This window comes from Botrytis sinoallii, assembly GCF_014898435.1.
Source record: "Botrytis sinoallii strain Bc 23 chromosome Unknown BSIN_001, whole genome shotgun sequence".
In the NCBI taxonomy this organism is placed as follows: Eukaryota; Fungi; Ascomycota; class Leotiomycetes; order Helotiales; family Sclerotiniaceae; genus Botrytis; species Botrytis sinoallii.
Window position 1 is genome coordinate 4960950 of NW_024066028.1, and position 18927 is coordinate 4979876.

At 43.2% G+C, this 18927-nt stretch overlaps 8 protein-coding genes across 8 annotated transcripts; 4 read left to right on the forward strand and 4 right to left on the reverse strand.

Annotated features, from left to right (window-relative positions):
* Positions 1-2085: 2085 nt before the first annotated feature.
* Positions 2086-3153, forward strand: EAF02_001054 (uncharacterized protein; the record flags this gene model as incomplete). The annotated part of the gene is made up of 1 exon (XM_038897102.1): positions 2086-3153. One exon carries the CDS (start codon positions 2086-2088, stop codon positions 3151-3153), a length of 1068 nt encoding a protein of 355 aa, XP_038763961.1.
* A 1342-nt stretch (positions 3154-4495) lies between these two features.
* EAF02_001055 (uncharacterized protein) lies at positions 4496-6369 on the forward strand (the record flags this gene model as incomplete). The annotated part of the gene is made up of 2 exons (XM_038897103.1): positions 4496-5815; positions 5863-6369. The coding sequence occupies 2 exons, from the start codon at positions 4496-4498 to the stop codon at positions 6367-6369; spliced, it is 1827 nt and encodes a 608-aa protein (XP_038763962.1).
* Positions 6370-8505: 2136 nt separating this feature from the next.
* On the reverse strand, positions 8506-9153 carry EAF02_001056 (uncharacterized protein; the record flags this gene model as incomplete). Its single annotated transcript, XM_038897104.1, has 2 exons — positions 8506-8664; positions 8824-9153. 2 exons carry the CDS (start codon positions 9151-9153, stop codon positions 8506-8508), a joined length of 489 nt encoding a protein of 162 aa, XP_038763963.1.
* Positions 9154-10954: 1801 nt separating this feature from the next.
* Positions 10955-12743, forward strand: EAF02_001057 (uncharacterized protein; the record flags this gene model as incomplete). The annotated part of the gene is made up of 2 exons (XM_038897105.1): positions 10955-12476; positions 12531-12743. The coding sequence occupies 2 exons, from the start codon at positions 10955-10957 to the stop codon at positions 12686-12688; spliced, it is 1680 nt and encodes a 559-aa protein (XP_038763964.1). The 3' UTR covers positions 12689-12743.
* A 573-nt stretch (positions 12744-13316) lies between these two features.
* EAF02_001058 (uncharacterized protein) lies at positions 13317-14015 on the reverse strand (the record flags this gene model as incomplete). Its single annotated transcript, XM_038897106.1, has 1 exon — positions 13317-14015. The coding sequence occupies one exon, from the start codon at positions 14013-14015 to the stop codon at positions 13317-13319; it is 699 nt and encodes a 232-aa protein (XP_038763965.1).
* A 1264-nt stretch (positions 14016-15279) lies between these two features.
* Positions 15280-15737, forward strand: EAF02_001059 (uncharacterized protein; the record flags this gene model as incomplete). Its single annotated transcript, XM_038897107.1, has 4 exons — positions 15280-15292; positions 15388-15431; positions 15471-15548; positions 15603-15737. 4 exons carry the CDS (start codon positions 15280-15282, stop codon positions 15735-15737), a joined length of 270 nt encoding a protein of 89 aa, XP_038763966.1.
* Positions 15738-16469: 732 nt separating this feature from the next.
* Positions 16470-17527, reverse strand: EAF02_001060 (uncharacterized protein; the record flags this gene model as incomplete). Its single annotated transcript, XM_038897108.1, has 3 exons — positions 16470-16615; positions 16686-17055; positions 17216-17527. The coding sequence occupies 3 exons, from the start codon at positions 17525-17527 to the stop codon at positions 16470-16472; spliced, it is 828 nt and encodes a 275-aa protein (XP_038763967.1).
* A 786-nt stretch (positions 17528-18313) lies between these two features.
* On the reverse strand, positions 18314-18921 carry EAF02_001061 (uncharacterized protein; the record flags this gene model as incomplete). Its single annotated transcript, XM_038897109.1, has 3 exons — positions 18771-18921; positions 18495-18704; positions 18314-18339 (listed from the first exon to the last, which is right to left on the reverse strand). The coding sequence occupies exons 1-3, from the start codon at positions 18826-18828 to the stop codon at positions 18314-18316; spliced, it is 294 nt and encodes a 97-aa protein (XP_038763968.1). The 5' UTR covers positions 18829-18921.
* Positions 18922-18927: the final 6 nt, after the last annotated feature.

Below are 18927 nucleotides of genomic sequence, written 5' to 3' on the forward strand. Positions count from 1 at the left end.
TATGATAGGAATCCATGATATATCGTATGCCTCCTAATTTGGCAATCACATGCTCTATCATGGAACCAACCGCCAGGAACGGAAATCCGGTCCATTGTTAGTTGCAGATCTTTGCTTCTCTCTGTGTTGAACACTTGCACTGGGGCGCTTTAGGATATTTATTAGGGTAGTAGATAACATGGATTGTTCTCCGAATTCTCCTCAATGGAGGGATAGATGCATCCTCACTGATCCACCATTTCACAGTCATGTTGGAAGAAAACTATCTCAAAAAAGAATCCTTAAATCGACAATTAGAATAGAGGCTGAAAGGGTATGTGCGTGCATTCAACGTTGCGTGTTCAGAATGTTTTATATGTGTACTCTATTGTGGGATACAAGCTTGAATCCGGGAAATTCTCCGAGTTCCGCAATAGTTGCACACCTCTATGATGCCCACCATAAATGCTTGCTGTGAGTTTGCGACGGCAAGCGGTAAGAAAACGTAAAATAGGTGTAACTGGAACCTCGAATAGACAGCAAATTGATTCCCCTGTAACGATCACAGAATATTCGCAAACATTACTCCAAGAACAGTTCGGCGATTGACCCGAAAAGTCTATATTACTCTCCAGTCTTCATATTAACCACGTTGAAAAACTAGCGATATACCCAAGGATCGGAACTTTACGTGCAAGGGGTGCAAGGAGGTTAGGGCGTCTGCTCAGGACCAAGAGATCATGTAAAGAAATATCTCCAAGGCTACCAGAAGTCTTTCCCCGATGTCAGACAAGATCAAGTAAGTATCCGCTGCTCCAGGAGTATAATGAAACACTCTGTAACGCTCCACCATGTTCAATGGCGACGTCGGTATCTACATCACAAAACCTTCGTATATAAAATGAGCCCACAAACAACTTCGGGGTAACGTTGAGTGACAGATTGACAGTTGATGACTAGGGTAAATACCAAGGAGAAAATGGGAAATGCCGTTCGTACAAATTCAACACTGAAGACCCGACGAGGTGACAGTAGCACAAGGGGGAGAGGAGGATTGTGGAGCCTCAATGAATAAGTTATCTCCATTCCTGGGTCGACTCCCATGTCAGTAGTCAGTTCAAAGATTCGGATAATGCAACCAATGGTCGGGCAATTGCTCAGGACAATGCCTCAGCCTCAGTAGTCGGACAATGACCCCCCTTGTGTATTTCCATTTGTAGAATGTGGTATGTAAACCTACCCTACCGGCGACCATCGACTCCCCAGAAGTTGGGCCATTGATTATGTTACTTGTACAGATGAAGCAACTCGGAAGTAAAAGATGGGAGAGTGATAAATTGTGCTTCGTTAGATCATAGATGGGAATTTAAGTGTAAGGTACTGGGATTTCTCGGATTCCGCCGTATAGCGATTGGCTCTCTTGCGTAGTCCTTGCGAAGCTATTGCATCTTAAGACTCCACCACAGAGCATAATAGCCTATGAAATTCAATCAACCTCTATCTTCCTTGAAAGGATTGGCTAGAACATCAAGAATGCCGGGTCTTTTGATCTTTTTACCTTGACCGCCAGCAAAAATAGGATGAAAAGTTTCTGCCATTTTTCGGTCATTACCACCTTTTCTCAAAAAAATTCAATAACTATTACCATACATCTTCAATCTTCGTGATTAGACCACACCTTTGCATTGTCAATTCCCTGACACCATTGCCCTAGAAGACGAAAAAAAGGGCACAAAGGTGGCGATTGGTAAAGTAATATTGTGCTGTAGTTTGATATCTATCAGAGATTAATGGCCGTAGGCCCGAGGTATTTCATTTTTGCTATCTGTGCTATTTGGTGGGTTGTCCTTTTGTAAAGCGTAGCCCTCTCTATCAAGGTTGATATTCACTCAATATTTACGATATAATTGATCACTCATACAAGTCATTGCTGGATCTTTATTCTTTCTTAGAGCAATCGATCTTTGATAGAAGTATCTCTCGATAACCAGATTGTTGCCCCAATAGAATCGATCAGAGCACAGAATACACTTTGCGATCTCGATAATTCGACTTAAATTACCATCTCTTCCTCATCCAAACCCTTTCAATATACAATAATTCAAGATGTGCGGTGAAAACATGAAGCAATTCCTGAAGGAGCTCCCAAAATGTGAGCATCACATTCATATCGAGGGGTCTCTTTCTCCAGCGCTCTTATTCGAGCTTGCCAAAACAAACAATATCGCCCTTCCAGACTCTGCGACTGATGCCTCTTTCAAATCTCCCGAAGAACTCGAGTCTCGCTATGAACGCTTTACTTCCCTCAACGATTTCCTCCATTATTATTACATTGGCATGTCAGTTTTGATAAATGCTGCGGATTACGAAAGTTTGGCCTATGAATACCTAACAAAAGCCAATCGCGATGGAGTTCACCATGCCGAAATTTTCTTCGATCCACAAGCACACACTGAACGTGGAATTGCATACAAAACTGTTGTTGAGGGTCTTACTGCTGGATTGAAGCGCGCTGAGAAGGATTTCGGTATCACCTCAAAACTCATTCTATGCTTCTTGCGACACTTGTCTGCTGAGAATGCAAACACTACATATCAGGAAGCAGCTTCCCTTGGTCACTTTTCAAATGGAACCGTAGCTGCTATCGGTCTTGATAGCAGTGAGGTTGGATTCCCACCAGAAATCTTCAGAGAAATTTATGAATCCGCAGAAAGCAAAGGAATTCATCGCACCTCTCACGCTGGTGAGGAAGGTGACACGTCTTACATTTCCAGAGCACTAGACATCTGCAAAGTTGAGAGAATTGATCATGGAATTAGATTGGCTGAAGATGAAAGTTTATTGAAGCGGGTGGCAGAGCAGGGAACAATGTTGACAGTCTGCCCACTAAGCAATGTTCGCTTGAGGTGTGTTGAGAATGTTGGACAATTGCCAATTCGAAAGTTTTTGGATGCAGGAATTAAATTCAGCATCAACAGTGACGACCCAGCTTACTTTGGTGGTTATATCTTGGATAACTATGTTGCTGTTCAAGAAGCATTCAACTTGAGTTTAAAGGAGTGGAAATACATTGCAACCAGCGCAATCGAAGGGAGTTGGTGCGATGATGAGAGAAAGTCTGTGCTCTTAAGCAAGGTCGACGCATGTGTCAATAAGCATGAGGCATTGATCTGAAGGAAGGAGTAAACAATAGTTGAGTGTCGGCATTTTCAAGTCTGGATTTCATCGGGAACGTTGGAGGTATACTGGTGCCAGCAATCATCTCTCGGGTGCGCATCTATATTTAACTTTGTTTCGGAATCTAATATGCATAAAAAGGAGATAATTGGCGCTGGGGTTGAAAAAAAAAAGAATTGAATGAACATTACGTATATACATATATATCACCTCGCTTCCCCTTGCTAATCGGTGATCTTCTTCGACTCGATACACCATTGTTTCTGTGGGCGACTCAGCGTTGACCTTTTTACAAACATCGTTGCCGTTTAAGTTTTACTCACTATACTCTAGCTGTGGTTTCGTCCTTCGTCTTATCGTGAAAAGTGGGTGCATTGAATATGGTGAATTTCTTATATGATGTGATTCACAATCAAGATGGTCAGGTGCCGATTTGCATCATCCGTTTTTTTTTTCGACGGCAGGAATATCAAGGAAAGAGAGGAAGAAGGCCTCTCTTTCGTGTCTCAAATAGCTTCTTTCCATTTCTATGCCAAAATCCACGCCATGGGCCGCACAACTTGAACTACTCTGGCTACTTTGTAAGTTTTCTATCACTTCATTGAAACGTCAAGAGTCTAATCTTCTTGGATCGCAGAACAACAAGAGACTGACAAGCGACCACCAAACCAGCCATTTGACTTGTGAGATCTACTAGTTTTATTCTCACTTTTAGTGAAAAGATCTCCCAATAGTCAATTTCAATGGGGAAAATCGGAGTTGATACCAAAAACTCGACCCAAGAAGAGGGTACGGCCAATCTCCAATCCCCTCTACACCAATGTTGAGGCCTTCTTCTGCAACATACTCAAACATCATGATGTATGCCCGGAAGAACAGTTTCCTGCCTTCGATCGTCTCTATTCTGTATCTTTCGAGCACGAGGAAGTTTTTATCTGGGATGTCAAACATTCTATGCCTTCACCGTGGAATTCATGGATCCAGAAACATTTGAGAAATCCACCGAAGTTGCACCTCCTACTTGTCAAGTGGTGGTTCGGCCCAAATCTTACAGAAAGCCTGCTAAATATGACATTCAACCATTGACCCCGATTGACGAGTCCAGCGAGTCCACCGAATCTATCGAAGAAAGAACGAGAAACGGCCAACCTTGCTTGCCAATGAAAATGTCTCCTGTACACGGTTTTAGTCATTGGAAAGATGAACAGCTCAGGGTGGTCTCTTCACTAATGCCTGCTGCGGTTCCAATCAACAATATTTCGTCACTTGGGGTTGCACATTATTCAATGCCTCCTTTATCGCCGATGTCGAAGATGATTCAGGATCTTGAGTACCCATCATGTCGGTATCCACCAACACCCGTTCGAGTGAATCACTTGATTCAATTCATGGTAAATCGTTGAAGTCAGCAATCGCTAATATCAATGGAATTGAATCAAATGACGATGATGGACTCCACGCCATCTCTATTCACCCCACTTCAGCGAACCCCGCAATCAAAGTACTTGATGGAGTTCAACCGACCTCACAATTTCCTAATCTCACATACGATGCTCGAACCGATCGATATATCAAGAAACCAAAGACTAGAATAGAACGGGATTCTAAACTCAATGATGGTCTAGCAATTGATGGCATGTATACAGCAGCTACTGTAGCGAGGGGAGAAAAAGGCATGGTCGCGAGTCGAATCGCGGAACGTCCCGAGACAGAAATCATGAAATATACAAATTCGGACAGAATAATGGGAGTCCGACCTTTGAGGATGAAGCCACAAGTTCAAGACAATGGTTTGTACCGAGAAGTCAAGGTGAGGCTTGGAAACGAAAGTGCCGAAGATGCTGCTAAAGGACATTTACGAATGGCGTCAGAGCCAGAGCGGCTTGTGATTCCAGGAGCAGATCAACATATTGGCAAATTTAGAGCTGATACGATACCAATTAAGAGAATTGCAAGACATCAATCTGCGAATATGTCTCGAAAACTTGAAGATTCTCCAACCTTATCCCGTAGGAATTCCCGCCGCAGAAATGCTGGTCCAGTCTACTTGCCAGCTTGTACCGAGAACAAAGATGGAAGTCCAACAAGACCACTTTTCACTCCAGACGATACAAGATCGCCATCACCAAGATCTCGTCTAGTTCGCTCGCCACCACCAATGGATCGTCCATATCGTCATATCAGTCAACAATTCGTAAACAACACGCCTGGTATTGATACCCCCCCAACACAAGATCGTGGTTCTGTTGAAAGTGATCTTTTTTCGGTCGCGCTTGATGTTACTTCTCTCGTACCGCCAACAGTCATTACAATATCTCCAGAGGTCAATATCACTTCTGTCATGCCACAGTCAAGAACCACCAAATCCTCAACTACCCCCGAGGCTCCAGTAAAGGTTCCATCTTATACCTTTGACCTCCCTGAAATCTTCTCATCTCCATCACCAATCGCTTCACCACCTAAACTTGCAGCCGCAGTTCCGGCTACTCCCACCCAAAAGTCTGATTCCACATACATCCGACCTCTCCCTATCTCTAATCGAAAAAAAACTGGTATCACTTCATCATTATACTCCCTTTACACCTCTGAATTCTCTCCTCACAATAGTGTTCATGTACATCCTCACTTTCCAGGATTTTCAGCGTCCCAACTCCACCAAGTACGCCAACGACTAGTCTTTTTCGCTCCGATACAACCAATACAAAGAACACAGTGAGTACCGCGCGCAGTACACCCACTCAAGGTACCTACAGCCACAGCCGCCACAACACGTATTCGACAGATCTCTCCAGCATCGCATCACCCATTACTAGCCTGCTTCACAAGGCCAGACCATCCTTCGATGCTGATCCCTTCCGGAACCCTAGCCCATCTCTCGATGCATTTTCATTCCCAAATACCGCGCCATCAGTTAAACCATCACCCCTACCCTGTCCCCGCAGCAATCTCAGCGAAGAAAGCATCGCCTTAACCGAACATCTAGTCCGGGAAGGTATCTACGGCGGTATTGTCTACGACATCGCTCCTTCTTCCAATCGTTGTCCCACCTATCCAGAACGATTTGTTCCCCATCTGACCAAAAAGCTCACTCCGCTCAACTTCAACGCAAGAAGGTACTCGCATCCGCAAACTCGCATCCGCGCTCCGAAAGCGCGAAAGAGCGGAGAAAAGAGAAAGGAAAGCCCAAGCGAAACAAGGCTAAAACGACGCTGAAAAAAGTAAAAGCCCGAACTAGGAACGCGAAACTAGCAGTGCAGAGTAAAAAAGGAAAACTGAACTATCTTACCATTCATGTCTTTTTCAGGGGCTTAGGAAATGGGGGTTAGGATGAAGTGGCAGGGAGCTAGACGGACATTGAGTCAAGTACAGTTTTCAAAGGTTCTGGGAGCAAGACGGGAGAGAGAGGTTGTGGGCGAAGATTACGATTTTGTTTGTAGGGGGGAGAGCGAGGATAAGAATTGGGAGGATGTAAGGATGAGTGGTGGGATTTTCGAGCCGGTGATGAGTAGAGAGGGGCGAGAGATCACGGAGGCGAAGATGAAGGAGTGAGTGCAACTGCGGGTGTGAGTGTGAACGCGCTGTGTGTTACTCACGGGAAAACAGTCTTTACGATGAGTATTTCTTTTGTTTCTGGAGTGCGGATGGAAGTGGTACTAGATTTGACTGATACTGGTATTGGAAGATATCCATCCTGGGTAGATGAACTCCTTGGTCATTCGGATATTAGACTAGACTAGATGGACAGTTTCCTTTAATCTTTCTTCCTCTCGGAGGTTTCTCAGCATGCATGTTATTGGAGTTTATGGATATGAAGGGAGGATTTACAGGCGTTGCTATTCACCGTAAGTTTCGGATTTGGGAAGCAAGTATACAGAGGATTCAACATGATACCCATGCATTATGGATAGGATATCTTTATCAATTTTTTGGGCATGCACATATCACAATTAAGATGAATTATGGAAGGATGGGGTAGATATTTAGAACCATGATATATTATGCGACGTTTACCATTTTCTTGCTATCTAGCTTTATTGGTTGGTAGAAAATTTGAATTTAAATCACGATTCTGCTTTGAACTTACATTCACACTTACACTCGCAATCAGCAACTCAAATTGTAGACTATAATGGAGCAACTGCATGCTTTAAGTCGGAGGATACTCTTGAATTGCATACCTTCGTTCAATATATAATGACAATCAATTTATTAAAATCATACCTACTATAAGTCCACCGACAAGGAATGTCAAAACCAAAGAAAGCAATAATTACATTTCTAAACCCAAATCACACCACCCTGCTGGGATATCAGGGCTTGATGAGCGATGATGCTCTCTACCGTCGTATTTGGCCTCAGATATTGTACCCAGCGTTTTCGGGTCATCCACATGTCTTTGCACCTCTATCTCTACATTCTCAACACCTTTCCCCTCCCCTCATAACTCCTCCCTCGTCTAATCCCCATACCGACCATCTGTTCTCTCACCCTCTCTCTCTTCTTTCTCGCACCCCTCGCACACTCTTCACAAACTTCCTTTTTCTTCAATCACCTGTGCAAGTCCGGTTTCGGTCCCGACTCCAAACCTTGCAGTTTCCCATGAACATATTTTCTGTCTCTCTTTGGCGCGAGGACAAACGGATATGGGCGTGTATTTTGAGTGCGTATGAGGACATAAACTATAACAGACGTGTTTATATCTGCACATTCTATGAGCTGTCTAGCTTTTGAGGCTAGATGGTATTCTGGATTCGGTGGTTACTTGCACATTGTACAAGTGTATAAATCAGTGTGAAGATATGCGAATGTGAACTTTGAAGTTTTGAGATTTGAATGAGATATGAAAGGGAAGAAATGAAGGGATGATCATGCATTTTATATTTTTCTATCCAAAATCCAATGAAAGCACAGTACATGCTGATCCTATGAATGGAAATCTCTATTTCGCCCTTTTTTAGTAGACGTCAAGGTTTTGGTATGGCAACGAAATTGATGTTCAAACATTTAACACAGATAAAATAGAGAACATGTTGAATGCCAAAATATTGCTTATTATGGGAATCATCATTCTTTCGATCAATTTTCGTTTCCCAAGCCAAATAACTCCAATATCAAGGTATTTTTCACCATCCAGTCTAAATGATTAAACCCTCCCCATGCAAGTCATTATTTTTGAATCATTAACTTCCTTCCACTTTCTCACATCGTACACTCGGCTCTTTTTCCATCTATCTGGATAATAACGACATCCAATCAGTGTTGACATCCGAACTGCGAGATAGAACGAAGCAATGATAGCTGTTTCCTTCCTTCATAGCCTTGGTATCCATGCATCGTATCAAATCAGAATCACCGCATTCCCCTCCTTTTTCCAATCATAGGAACGGGAGGAATTGCTGACTTGCCCCTTCCACTTGCCGAGTGCACACTTAGTCTCTGCGCCTGCAATTCTCGATCGATACTCAAGAGATTCTTTACTATTTCCGCGAATGAAGATTTTCTTGCTAGCTTTGTTGTGTCAGTATGGGTTTGTTTTTGGATCATAATCTTTTCAGCTTTTTGGACAGCTTCTAATGGTAACTTGCGTTGTGAAGAAGGAAAGAACTTTCTCAACTTTGAGATCTTGATAATCATACCCATCACCAAAAGTAAAAGAATAGAACTTACCGCCCGACTGCCTTCCTTCTCTGCCTTACACTTAACACAAAGTCCCTCCGCCCACCTCTCTCTGAACTCACTTTCCATCTTTCTCCCTCCTCCATTCTTTTTCCACTTTCCTTCATCCCTCCTTTCCCGAGTCGCCGGGGTTTCTTCGTTTTCCTGACCCTCTGCTTCTCTCTTCCATCTCTCAAATCGTTCCCTGTCGAACCTACACGGCGGGCTTTCGTATCTCCCACCCCCAGTGCTCATTCTTCTACTCAGTGATCCCGGACATCGCTCCTGTAGTAATAGAGAGGTGTGTGGACAAGCGTGGTGTGTTATGATGTAGATGCACATCTTTCTCTAAAGAGGAGGCTCAGTGGATATGATAATGTGTATTTTTATCGCTCGTTCTCTCTGGTTGTGAAATCCTCAGGGTTTTGGGCGTTCCCTCGATGTTATATTGGTATTTTCGACGCTCGTCGAGATTCTTTGTTCTTCCGTATGTAAATGCAAATACGAATGATCTCGACTCAACCAACTAAGACCCTCCTGAACAGTCGTTTTCCCTCGTGATTCCGGAGCCGTGGTGCAGTCTAACGTTTCCAATCCGGGATTACCAGCTCAAACCCACAAGAGTCCCAAAGACTCAACAAAAGTGATGCTGTGTCCAAAAATCTTGTACCAGTTCTTTCTCCCTTTCAATACACTAACCTTATAGTACCTGCGTAAACTCTCTGTATCGCCTTTCGGGTAAATTATCACCACTCCAAATTTCTATCGTGATATCGGGTTTTATTCGTTGAATCCTTCGTAATATACCTCGGTATCTCACTAGAGATGCCGTCGCGCAGAATCTCAATTATCCAAGTAAATGGTGACCGGTGATCAAATGGTATTCCTTTGTTTGGATATTAAGACGTGATTCAGACGTGATTCACTTCTAAACTCCTTCCTTACCTTTCAAAACACAAATAAACATGCAAATTTTTGTTTCGTACAGCACATGTATCACACATGTGATTACAACTCCACCTATATCTCTAAAGCCATGATAATATTCACTTCCATAACATCCATCATCCTTCATCTACTCTCCGAGACTTCCGCTGGCCTCACGAGCCACAGCTAACGAGCAACCACAAGTCTAGACCCAGATTTCAATTTATTCTGCCTTTCTTTCGATTTTCTTTGATTTTCTTTTTCCACCAAGATCCCAGCTTCCATGGGTATCCACATCCCATGGCATCCTTGGAACTATCCCTGGACTTTGCAATTTTGCTCACGAAAACGCGGGGGTATTTCCACATCGCGATGCGTTTTAATATATATCTTCATGCGCAAAAAGCAAGTTCCTAGTGGCCGTTTGAAAGAAACGTCGACCATGCGTGATTCATCATTTGCGAACCTTACGAGTGGAGTTCTCGACAGGAGATTGCCGACTTATTATGGATCCAATAAATTCGTCATTCTACAGATTTTGGTAAATTATCGCAAATATTCTCTTTCTTAACTTGCGCTGTCCCTGCGTTTTTGTGGCGACGATGATGCTTGATAAGTGCCTCTCTTCTATCATCAACACAATACTATTTCAGGGCAATGAATGCCGGTGTAACTTGTGAGAATATTTCTTCAACAGCATCTCTCAATCATGATATAACTCAGCGGGATGCTTGAACATGTGCGTTACGTCTTTAATACCAATTCAAAGACATCAAATCGAGGATGGGAAATTGAGGGGTCATAGAGGATGGACGTATCAGGGTTGACTCGAAGGGAAGATAGCAGAGATCAAATAAATGTTCAGTATTGTACGGTGGCTAATTGACTCCAACGAATCGATGATAGTAAATCCATATTGAGCAAGCGAGATATTTAAGGGGGACATGAGGTGACAGGTTCGTGGTGTTAGTAGGCTCATTGGAAAATGTAAGATGTATGTTTGGTACGAATGAGATTCGAATGTCAACATCACACATAAAATCGAGTGAGGGATATTTGCATAAAATGCTAGGTTTATGCAATATTTATGCACAACCTCGGCACGAGCACTTGATGTTCCCCTCCCCCGCATACTAAAATCCCCCATACATATCTCGATGTATCCATCCAAACTAAGGAGCTCAAGAGGTTCTTTAACATCTCCAAACCATCCACAATGACCTCCCCTCCCCCCTCCCCCTGGCAACAAATCTCCCACCGCAAACAAAAGACCAGACAATCCCTCATCCCCACCCCCTGGCTCCTCTCCTCTCCCCCAGCCCCCTCCGTCTTCAACGTCCTCTCCATCCCCCGCACCAGCGGCATCCTCACCCCCTCCGAATTAAGCATTACCGAGTCCTACGACGCTACATCTCTTTCCACCGCGCTCCGTTCCCATGAACTCACCGCTCTCGAAGTAACCATCGCGTTTTGTAAACGTGCGGCTATTGCTCAGCAAGTATGTAACTGTCTGACCGAGATATTTTTCTCCGATGCTATCGCTCGTGCAAAATGGCTTGATGCCGAGTTTGCGAGAACGGGGAAGGTAATTGGTCCTTTACATGGTGTACCTGTGAGTTTGAAAGATACGTTCAAAGTAAAAGGATATGATGCTTGTATTGGAATTGCTTCTTTGGCTGAAAACCCCGCTGGAGAAAACTCTTTACTTGTGGATATATTGTTAGAAGCTGGTGCGGTACTATATTGTAAGACGAATGTACCGCAAACTTTGATGGCGTTGGATTCAGATAATCATGTATTTGGACGAGTCTTAAATCCGAGAGATAGGAGACTTACTGCTGGAGGCAGTTCAGGAGGTGAAGGGGCGCTAATTGCAATGAGAGGGAGTGTATTGGGAGTAGGTACAGATGTGGGTGGCAGTATTAGGATACCTGCTATGTGTAATGGATTATATGGGATCAAGCCGAGTGCTCAAAGGATACCTTATCTGGGACAAGAAGGTGGCCAACAACCTGGAGCATCGAAAATTGGACTACCTGCTAGTGCGGGACCAATTGCGAGGAGTTTGCGGGACTGTGAATTGTTTCTACAAATAGTATCAGATTCGAAACCATGGGAACGAGATCCAGATGTAGTGTATGGAATGTGGAAGGAGCAGGGTACTGTTCAAAAGAAAGAGAAATTAGTATTTGGTGTTATTAGAACCGATGGGGTAACGACACCACTTCCTCCCATCAACAAAATCCTCAACGAAACATTGGAAAAGCTTCGAGCTGCCGGCCACTCAATAGTTGAGATCGATGCGCCTGCATTTAAGAAATGTCAATCGCTCGCCAATCAATTTTTCGGCATCGATGGTGCAAACTATATGTTTGATCTTCTTGAGCAAACATCCGAACCGCTTATTCCCTGGTTATCCACGCGTTTGAGACGGAAATCCCCAATTACTCTCCCGAAACTTGTGGATATCCATGCCAAGAAATCAGAATTAGAAAGGGAAATGTTGAAGATCTGGAATGATATCAAGATGGGTACAATCGATGCTATTATTTGTCCCGTGGCTCCGCATCCTACACCACAGATTGATAGCTGGAATGCTACAGGTTATACGAGTAGCTTTGTGTTATTGGATTATCCATGTGGAACATTACCGGTGCGGGATTTTCAGGAGACGGATTTGGAGGGAGAGTTGGCGGAGAAGGTAGGAGGAAGTTGGGATAAAGCCAACAGAGAGTTATGTAAGTTTTTGATCCGGAGAATAGAATGAGTATCATGCTAATGAAAATGAATAGGGGATAAGAAAATAATCGATAGGAGAGTATATCTCGAATCGACACTTTGTGTTCAAGTCGTAGCACCAAAAATGCAGGAAAGGAGATTGGTAGAGGCAATGGATGTTATTGATGGTATTATACATGCAGAGCAACTCGGAGTGAAAGCGAAGTTGTAACGGATATTTTTCTTTATAAATAGCTAATTATTATATATCTCTCTTTTTCCGCTTCTAACTCCTGCTCTTTCACCTCTGATTTCCTAGCCCCGCTCTTGTCCTCCCTCGTGCTATGCTTAGCCCGTGTGTCCATTGATAGAGGGATATGATTAGAGAAGAAACTCAGTATATAAGCCCTTACACCGAACGGCGGGATAGGAAGTTCAACGGAGCGTTGGATATTTGTGATATTCCTTACTGGTACGACACAGATCAACATAAGAGATACAAAGCCATTAGTGGGTATGTGGTCACTTTCTTCTAGTCATACAATTCTTTCGTTCCTAGAGTCATGGCTCTCAGCTTTTCACACTTTTCAAATAGATGTGCACTCAGTGAGAGTTGCCGAAGAAATTTGCACTCAATCTGGGTTTAGTTTCCGTGCTATATCCTGTGGAAAGTTTTTCTGTTGTACTTTCCAAAGGGGAAAATTGCAGATGTATACTTTAACTTCAAACTGAGTTATATTGACCGAGTTCCCATTGGCTGCGGTTAGCAAGTTCAGCAATACCAGAATCCAGAATAACGGAAGAAGTATAAACTTTCAAATACAAACCATCTAGCTCTCCGTCAATTTCCTTTTCCACCACTACTCTTCAATCTTAATCTCAGCTCGTTTCGCCCACTCCACTTTCACCATCGGATCTAAAATAAACATTATTTCATCCACAAATGAATTGTTTCCCAACAACCTATTCCACCACGATACCCGCTCTTTCACAGTACTCTCGCAATCTCCTGGAGCCCACCACATAAACTCTGGCCTACCACTAGTTTCGGAAGATAATCCCACTTCATAAGTTTCTCCCACCTTCAAGCAAGATGATGGTGTCGCACAAAGACATGGATCCGCGCGGGTACCAGCACCAGTCTCTCCAGTGAAGAATACATCGAGCCCGATGCATACCTGGGTGGTGAAAAGTTTCCCGGGATATATAGTTAACAAGTCGGTATCGGGATTGATAGTAATTTTGGTGGTAGCTAAACCGATGTTCGTGTAGATTTCGAATACTTGTTTGCCTGTATCTTTATGAGTAAGACTGTAGGGACTGTTGACAGAATTTGCTTTGTCGGGTGCTAGGAAACTATCGTTGATATTGACTGTAATGGGTTTTGTGGAATCTATGAGAATAAGTGTAAGATCGATGATGACGGGAAGTTCACGGGATTTTGTGAGTGAAAATGAAGGCGGCGAGACTGATGCTGTGACTATGAGTTTGGGCTCTGTACGAAGATTATCGCGCCAAGCCATCGCTGGCCGTTGAATCGATGGAGGATGATTGTTCATTTTTTTCTCGATGAAAAATGTAACGAAGTTGATTGAGTGGAAACCGAAACAAACAATCAAAAGAACAGCTGAGTCAGTGGATAAAGTATGCTTTAAATGCGCGGTGTTAGACAAATATATATAAGCCAGCCTTCTATAAATACGTCAAGTGGCGCAATCAAACAATGACACAGACATAAGACAGCGATTGGTCTCTTCGATTAGGTAGGCTCTCGTCTTATTGACTGCTAGTGTGGCTGAAGAACCATAAAGGACCACCGTCGTTTAATCAATTAGGCGATCGGGAAGGTACCCGTGGACATCTTCACCAAAACTCAATAATATCTTTGTTTCTTATTTATGTTAATTTTGATTGGTGATGATATTTAAGAGATTCACTCTATTCCTGTTATCGGTCTTAACACTCATCTATATGACGAAAAGTTTAATTGCAGCTTCATTGCCACGAATTTTCAAGGCTAGCAAATAGAATTTGGATCACTTTCAAAAGTTATGATACATGTTCGTCGATAGTTTTATGATAAGCATACAATAACGACTCAGAACTATCAAATCCTTGTATCAAACAGATGACCAATATATCCATCGATCACATATGAGTTATTGCTGCTTCACAAAAAGCATAAAGCTCCTCTCCCAGCTCAATCTCCCCTAGTGCAAATTCTAGTTCAATGGCGATAAGAGCATCCGTAAGAACTTGTAAAAATTCAAAAATGAAGTCTCCCCCAGGCCCAGTAATAAACTCCCAATTCTTATCAATAGAGCCGTTCGCCAATATTGCCCAAAGTATTGAACACCAGCGAACTGAGCAGCATTACACACATTCATATGCTCTTCGACTCTATTTGGATGATTTCATTTGGAAATCTCGATATCGTTAACGCTTGGGGAAAACGAGTCACGAATTCCTCTCGGAGTCCAAATGACACGTTTGCGTAATTCTTCGGCGTACTTTCTGCCTGAACATCAAGACGCCGTCAGAGCAGTATCCCAAAATATGGTTGCACCAGCCACCAATGACCCCTCAACAAACGCTGATATATTATCTACTATCAATATTCATCCCGAAGACTATCTTCCAACCATGATAAAACAATGTAGCCGATTGAACTCAAACAAGAGACCTCTTATATACACCAACAATCCGATCGATGAGCTATAAACACAAATCCACTTCTGCAATACCACTGCCCTGAATGCCTATACATACCCAAAGCTCGACGATATAAATTGCAGCACAATAGATCTATTTGTATCATACAAAATGATTAGTATCGGTGGCTATATACTTCTCCACGAATTAACCTAAAACATGCTTCTTTCCCTGATAACATGAAGCGAAAGCTGATTACTTTAAGCCATGTCAACAAAGTCAGCCAAGCGGCAATCATGCCTTTCAAACAAAAGGGAAACGTAGTGGGTGATTACCAGTACGGCCCTTGGGATATAAGATAGCTGCGTTCGACTATAGAAACTTCACCGTTGGTGATTGCAAATGCTGACAATTATGCTTGGTTCACCAGGTTCGCGAATGTAAGACCCGGAACATATAATCTGGAGAATGAGAATAAACTGACCATCATGTAGGAGGTTTGCTGGTCTAATCAGTGCGGTCATGGTTTTGCTACCCCGAGAGACAATATCTTTGCCCCGCCGGGAGCAGGTAATGTTTCTGGTAAAAAGAGGGATGGCCCTGCCGAGGGCGATCGCTTGGGTCATTAGCTATCTCAAGAGCAGTGAATAGTATGATGTTACGTATCCGGAACGAGCGATGCAACTCTCTGAATGCACATATAAATTTCATGATTCTAGGATATAGAGTTTGCTTTATCTTCTATAACTTAATGAAGAAGTCTATAATGGAATGCACGTCAAATTCTATTGACTCTCTCACATGGACTCGAATCTAGATAGATACAATCGAGACATTGCACTTACAACCATCTCAAAATTCCGAATGCTTATCCAAAAGTAATTGTAAGCTTACAAGTGACTATGGCAATACAAAAGATAATATCCAATTCTATATATTGAAATGATGCTATAGCAAAGAGTGATGGAAAAGCATCGAGGCAAGGTTACTCGCTTGCTAAAAACCCTTTAGGATATAAAAGCCTCCTTGGCTTCAATCTGTCGAAAATCCTTTGATGTGAGCTTACTACCTAATACTCCCCCCCCACTTAGGGCTCGTTCGGATCAATTTTTTTTCGACATTAGACATAATATTGCGTTTACCGAACGCGATATTGAAGTCATATTGGCATTTGCTGCGTAACATACAAACTCCTAACTGTTGTGAAAATCTTCAGAATGCTTCTCACAAGCCGAATATAAATAAATAAAACCTCATCCTAACCACATTCTGTATTCTGCACACCTCATAATACATTCCACATTCTACTCTTCCTCTCTTATCAGAACCCCGGGGCAAACCCACACAGGTCTCACTCAGACTTAGATTCCCCCCTCAGGAATTGTCCTCTTCTTCCTTCCCTTCTGCGCCTTCTCACACAACTTTGGTTTCTCCCCCTTAGTTTCCCATCCCTTCTCCCTCTTAACCTTTCCTATCTTTGGATACTTTCCACTATTTTCAAAGAAACCTATAATTAAAACACAAGTTAGCCAAAGTGTCCTCTCAGACCGCACCCCCTTCCCCTAAGCTCAACTCACCAATCCAATGCCCCAATGCATCCCTCACCGCCTTAGCCGCCTCCCTCTTTTCCCTCTCCTTCAACTTCTTCATGCCCCCCTTCCCAACCCTCTTCAAAATTTCCGCATCCGTCTCCTCGTCATCCACCGGCAAAAACATATCCTCCACACCCCTCAGATCCGGCGTCCTATCCTCCTCAAAACAATTCGTCACAAACGCCCTCGTAGCATCCACACCCGCAAAGAAATGATAACTGCCTCCCGGACCATAATGTCTGCGTCCCGCCGTAACATCATAGATCGTGCCATTGAGCGCGAGGTAGATTGGAAGATCTGGGTTCGAGCCGTCGAAGCGCGGGAGATCTGCGTCGGTTATTTGGGGAGGTCCGTTCTGGAAGAGAGTGAAAGATCTTAGTTATTTATATTCCCCATTATAGAAGAGTATCCGTAATTCTCAAGCTGTCTTATCCTCTCCTCTCCTCGTCTCCTCTCACACCAAACTTCCTAGCTAGCAATTCAAAACAAAAAAGGAACCAAAGAAATCCACTAACCCAGTATCCCTTCAAAACCTCCCCATGCGTCCAATTCGGTCTCTTCATTCCCCAAAAATAGCTATTCCTCGTAACCACATAACTCAACCCACAGCTTGCAACCAGTACAAAAACAATCGATCTCAGTAAGTCTACCAACGAGAAAGGTGCTGCATCGTCATCTGCTGCCAATTTATTAAGTGATTTCTTTGCCTTCTTTTCTGCCGACGGAGAAGAACCCCGGGTCGTGGTCTTGGTGAGAGGAGCCTCATCTTCGAGAATATCAATGGAGTTTCGTTTGCGACGTTCACGGAGTGCATCTGTGTCGGCCATCGTGGATGGGTGCTAATACGTGTATGTATTGTGATGAAGTATTGAATTGTGTTATAATTTGAAGAAAGGAAAAAGGATCAAGGGCTTGAATGGAGGGACGAGATTGACAAGTGGCAGGTTCGTTGGAGATAAATTGATATGGGGAAGTTACGGGTCTTTGTGTAATAATAGCTCACAGCTTGGAGATTTAGCCTCGGACTTGCATAGCAAATGGAGTCGTCGTCATTGGTATTTTTATGGATATGGATATGGATTTGGAATTGAATTACATTTAGCCTTGGGATAGACGGGAACGGGAAGAGGGAGTTTTGAGCGGGGGAGAATTGGTCTGCAATTAAGGTTTTCTAGGGAATTGGACCAAGAATTGGTAATTGTGGTGATCTCAAAGGCTGAGATGTGGTTAAACTTGGTCCGGGAACTCTTTCCACCGCTCTCGTACTCGCACTCGCCTTTGGACTGGATCTGCTGTGTCATGTTCTATTCCTTCAGATTAGCCTGCATTTTCATAGTCACATCTCTACCACGATATCACATCTGCAAAACATATATGAATACCCATCAGATTTGGCATCAATAAGCAAAAGGCTGAATTCGATATGCTACACCTGCCTGCCTTTCCTAACAAGCCCGAGGAAAAGTCATAATATAAAAACCCATCCGGATATCTCATGCCAAAACGTCCACGTACAATCCATAATCGTAATTTTGGTCGATTATTTCGAAGACGAGGTCATGACCATCGTGTATTGCCTTGATCGTTTTGAAGTTTTCCGATTATTGATTTCTTTACTCGTCGGCTTGGATAGCACGGGCTGTTGAAAGAAACAATGTTAGCATTTGTATTTTCTGGATCGTCCTTTTGACACGCTTATCCTGAAGATCATCATTCCATTGGGTGGAAATGATTCGACTCGAATGTTTTTGCGCTGCATCGAAAAAGGATAATATCGGAACGTAATAGACATACTGTAGATATCACCGGCGTGATGCTTGACAACAATCTTGATTTGTCCCTTCTCCTCCAATTCCTTCAAACATCTTCTGGCCAAAGATCCGTTGATCTTTAATCTATCGACCAAAACAGCGACGGTGACGAGACGGTAGGATTGAACATCTTTGGCGAGTCTGTCGGAAGTGGACTTATCGAGGATGACGGCGTGTTGAGCCTTGTCCTTGACTATATTGATTTTTCATCAGTTTCTATTCGAAAATTCCAGGGCATGGTAAAAAATTTAATGCGCACCCTTTCCCTTGGACCACTTCTTCTTTTGCTTCTTTGCGCCGGTGTTTGCTGGTGCCATTTTGTCGGTTTGATGTTGTCGTGAAGAAAATGGATGTTTCTCTCAAGATCAATTCAATAGAGGTGGATTGATTTTTCAATTTAGGGCTTGTGTGTGCCG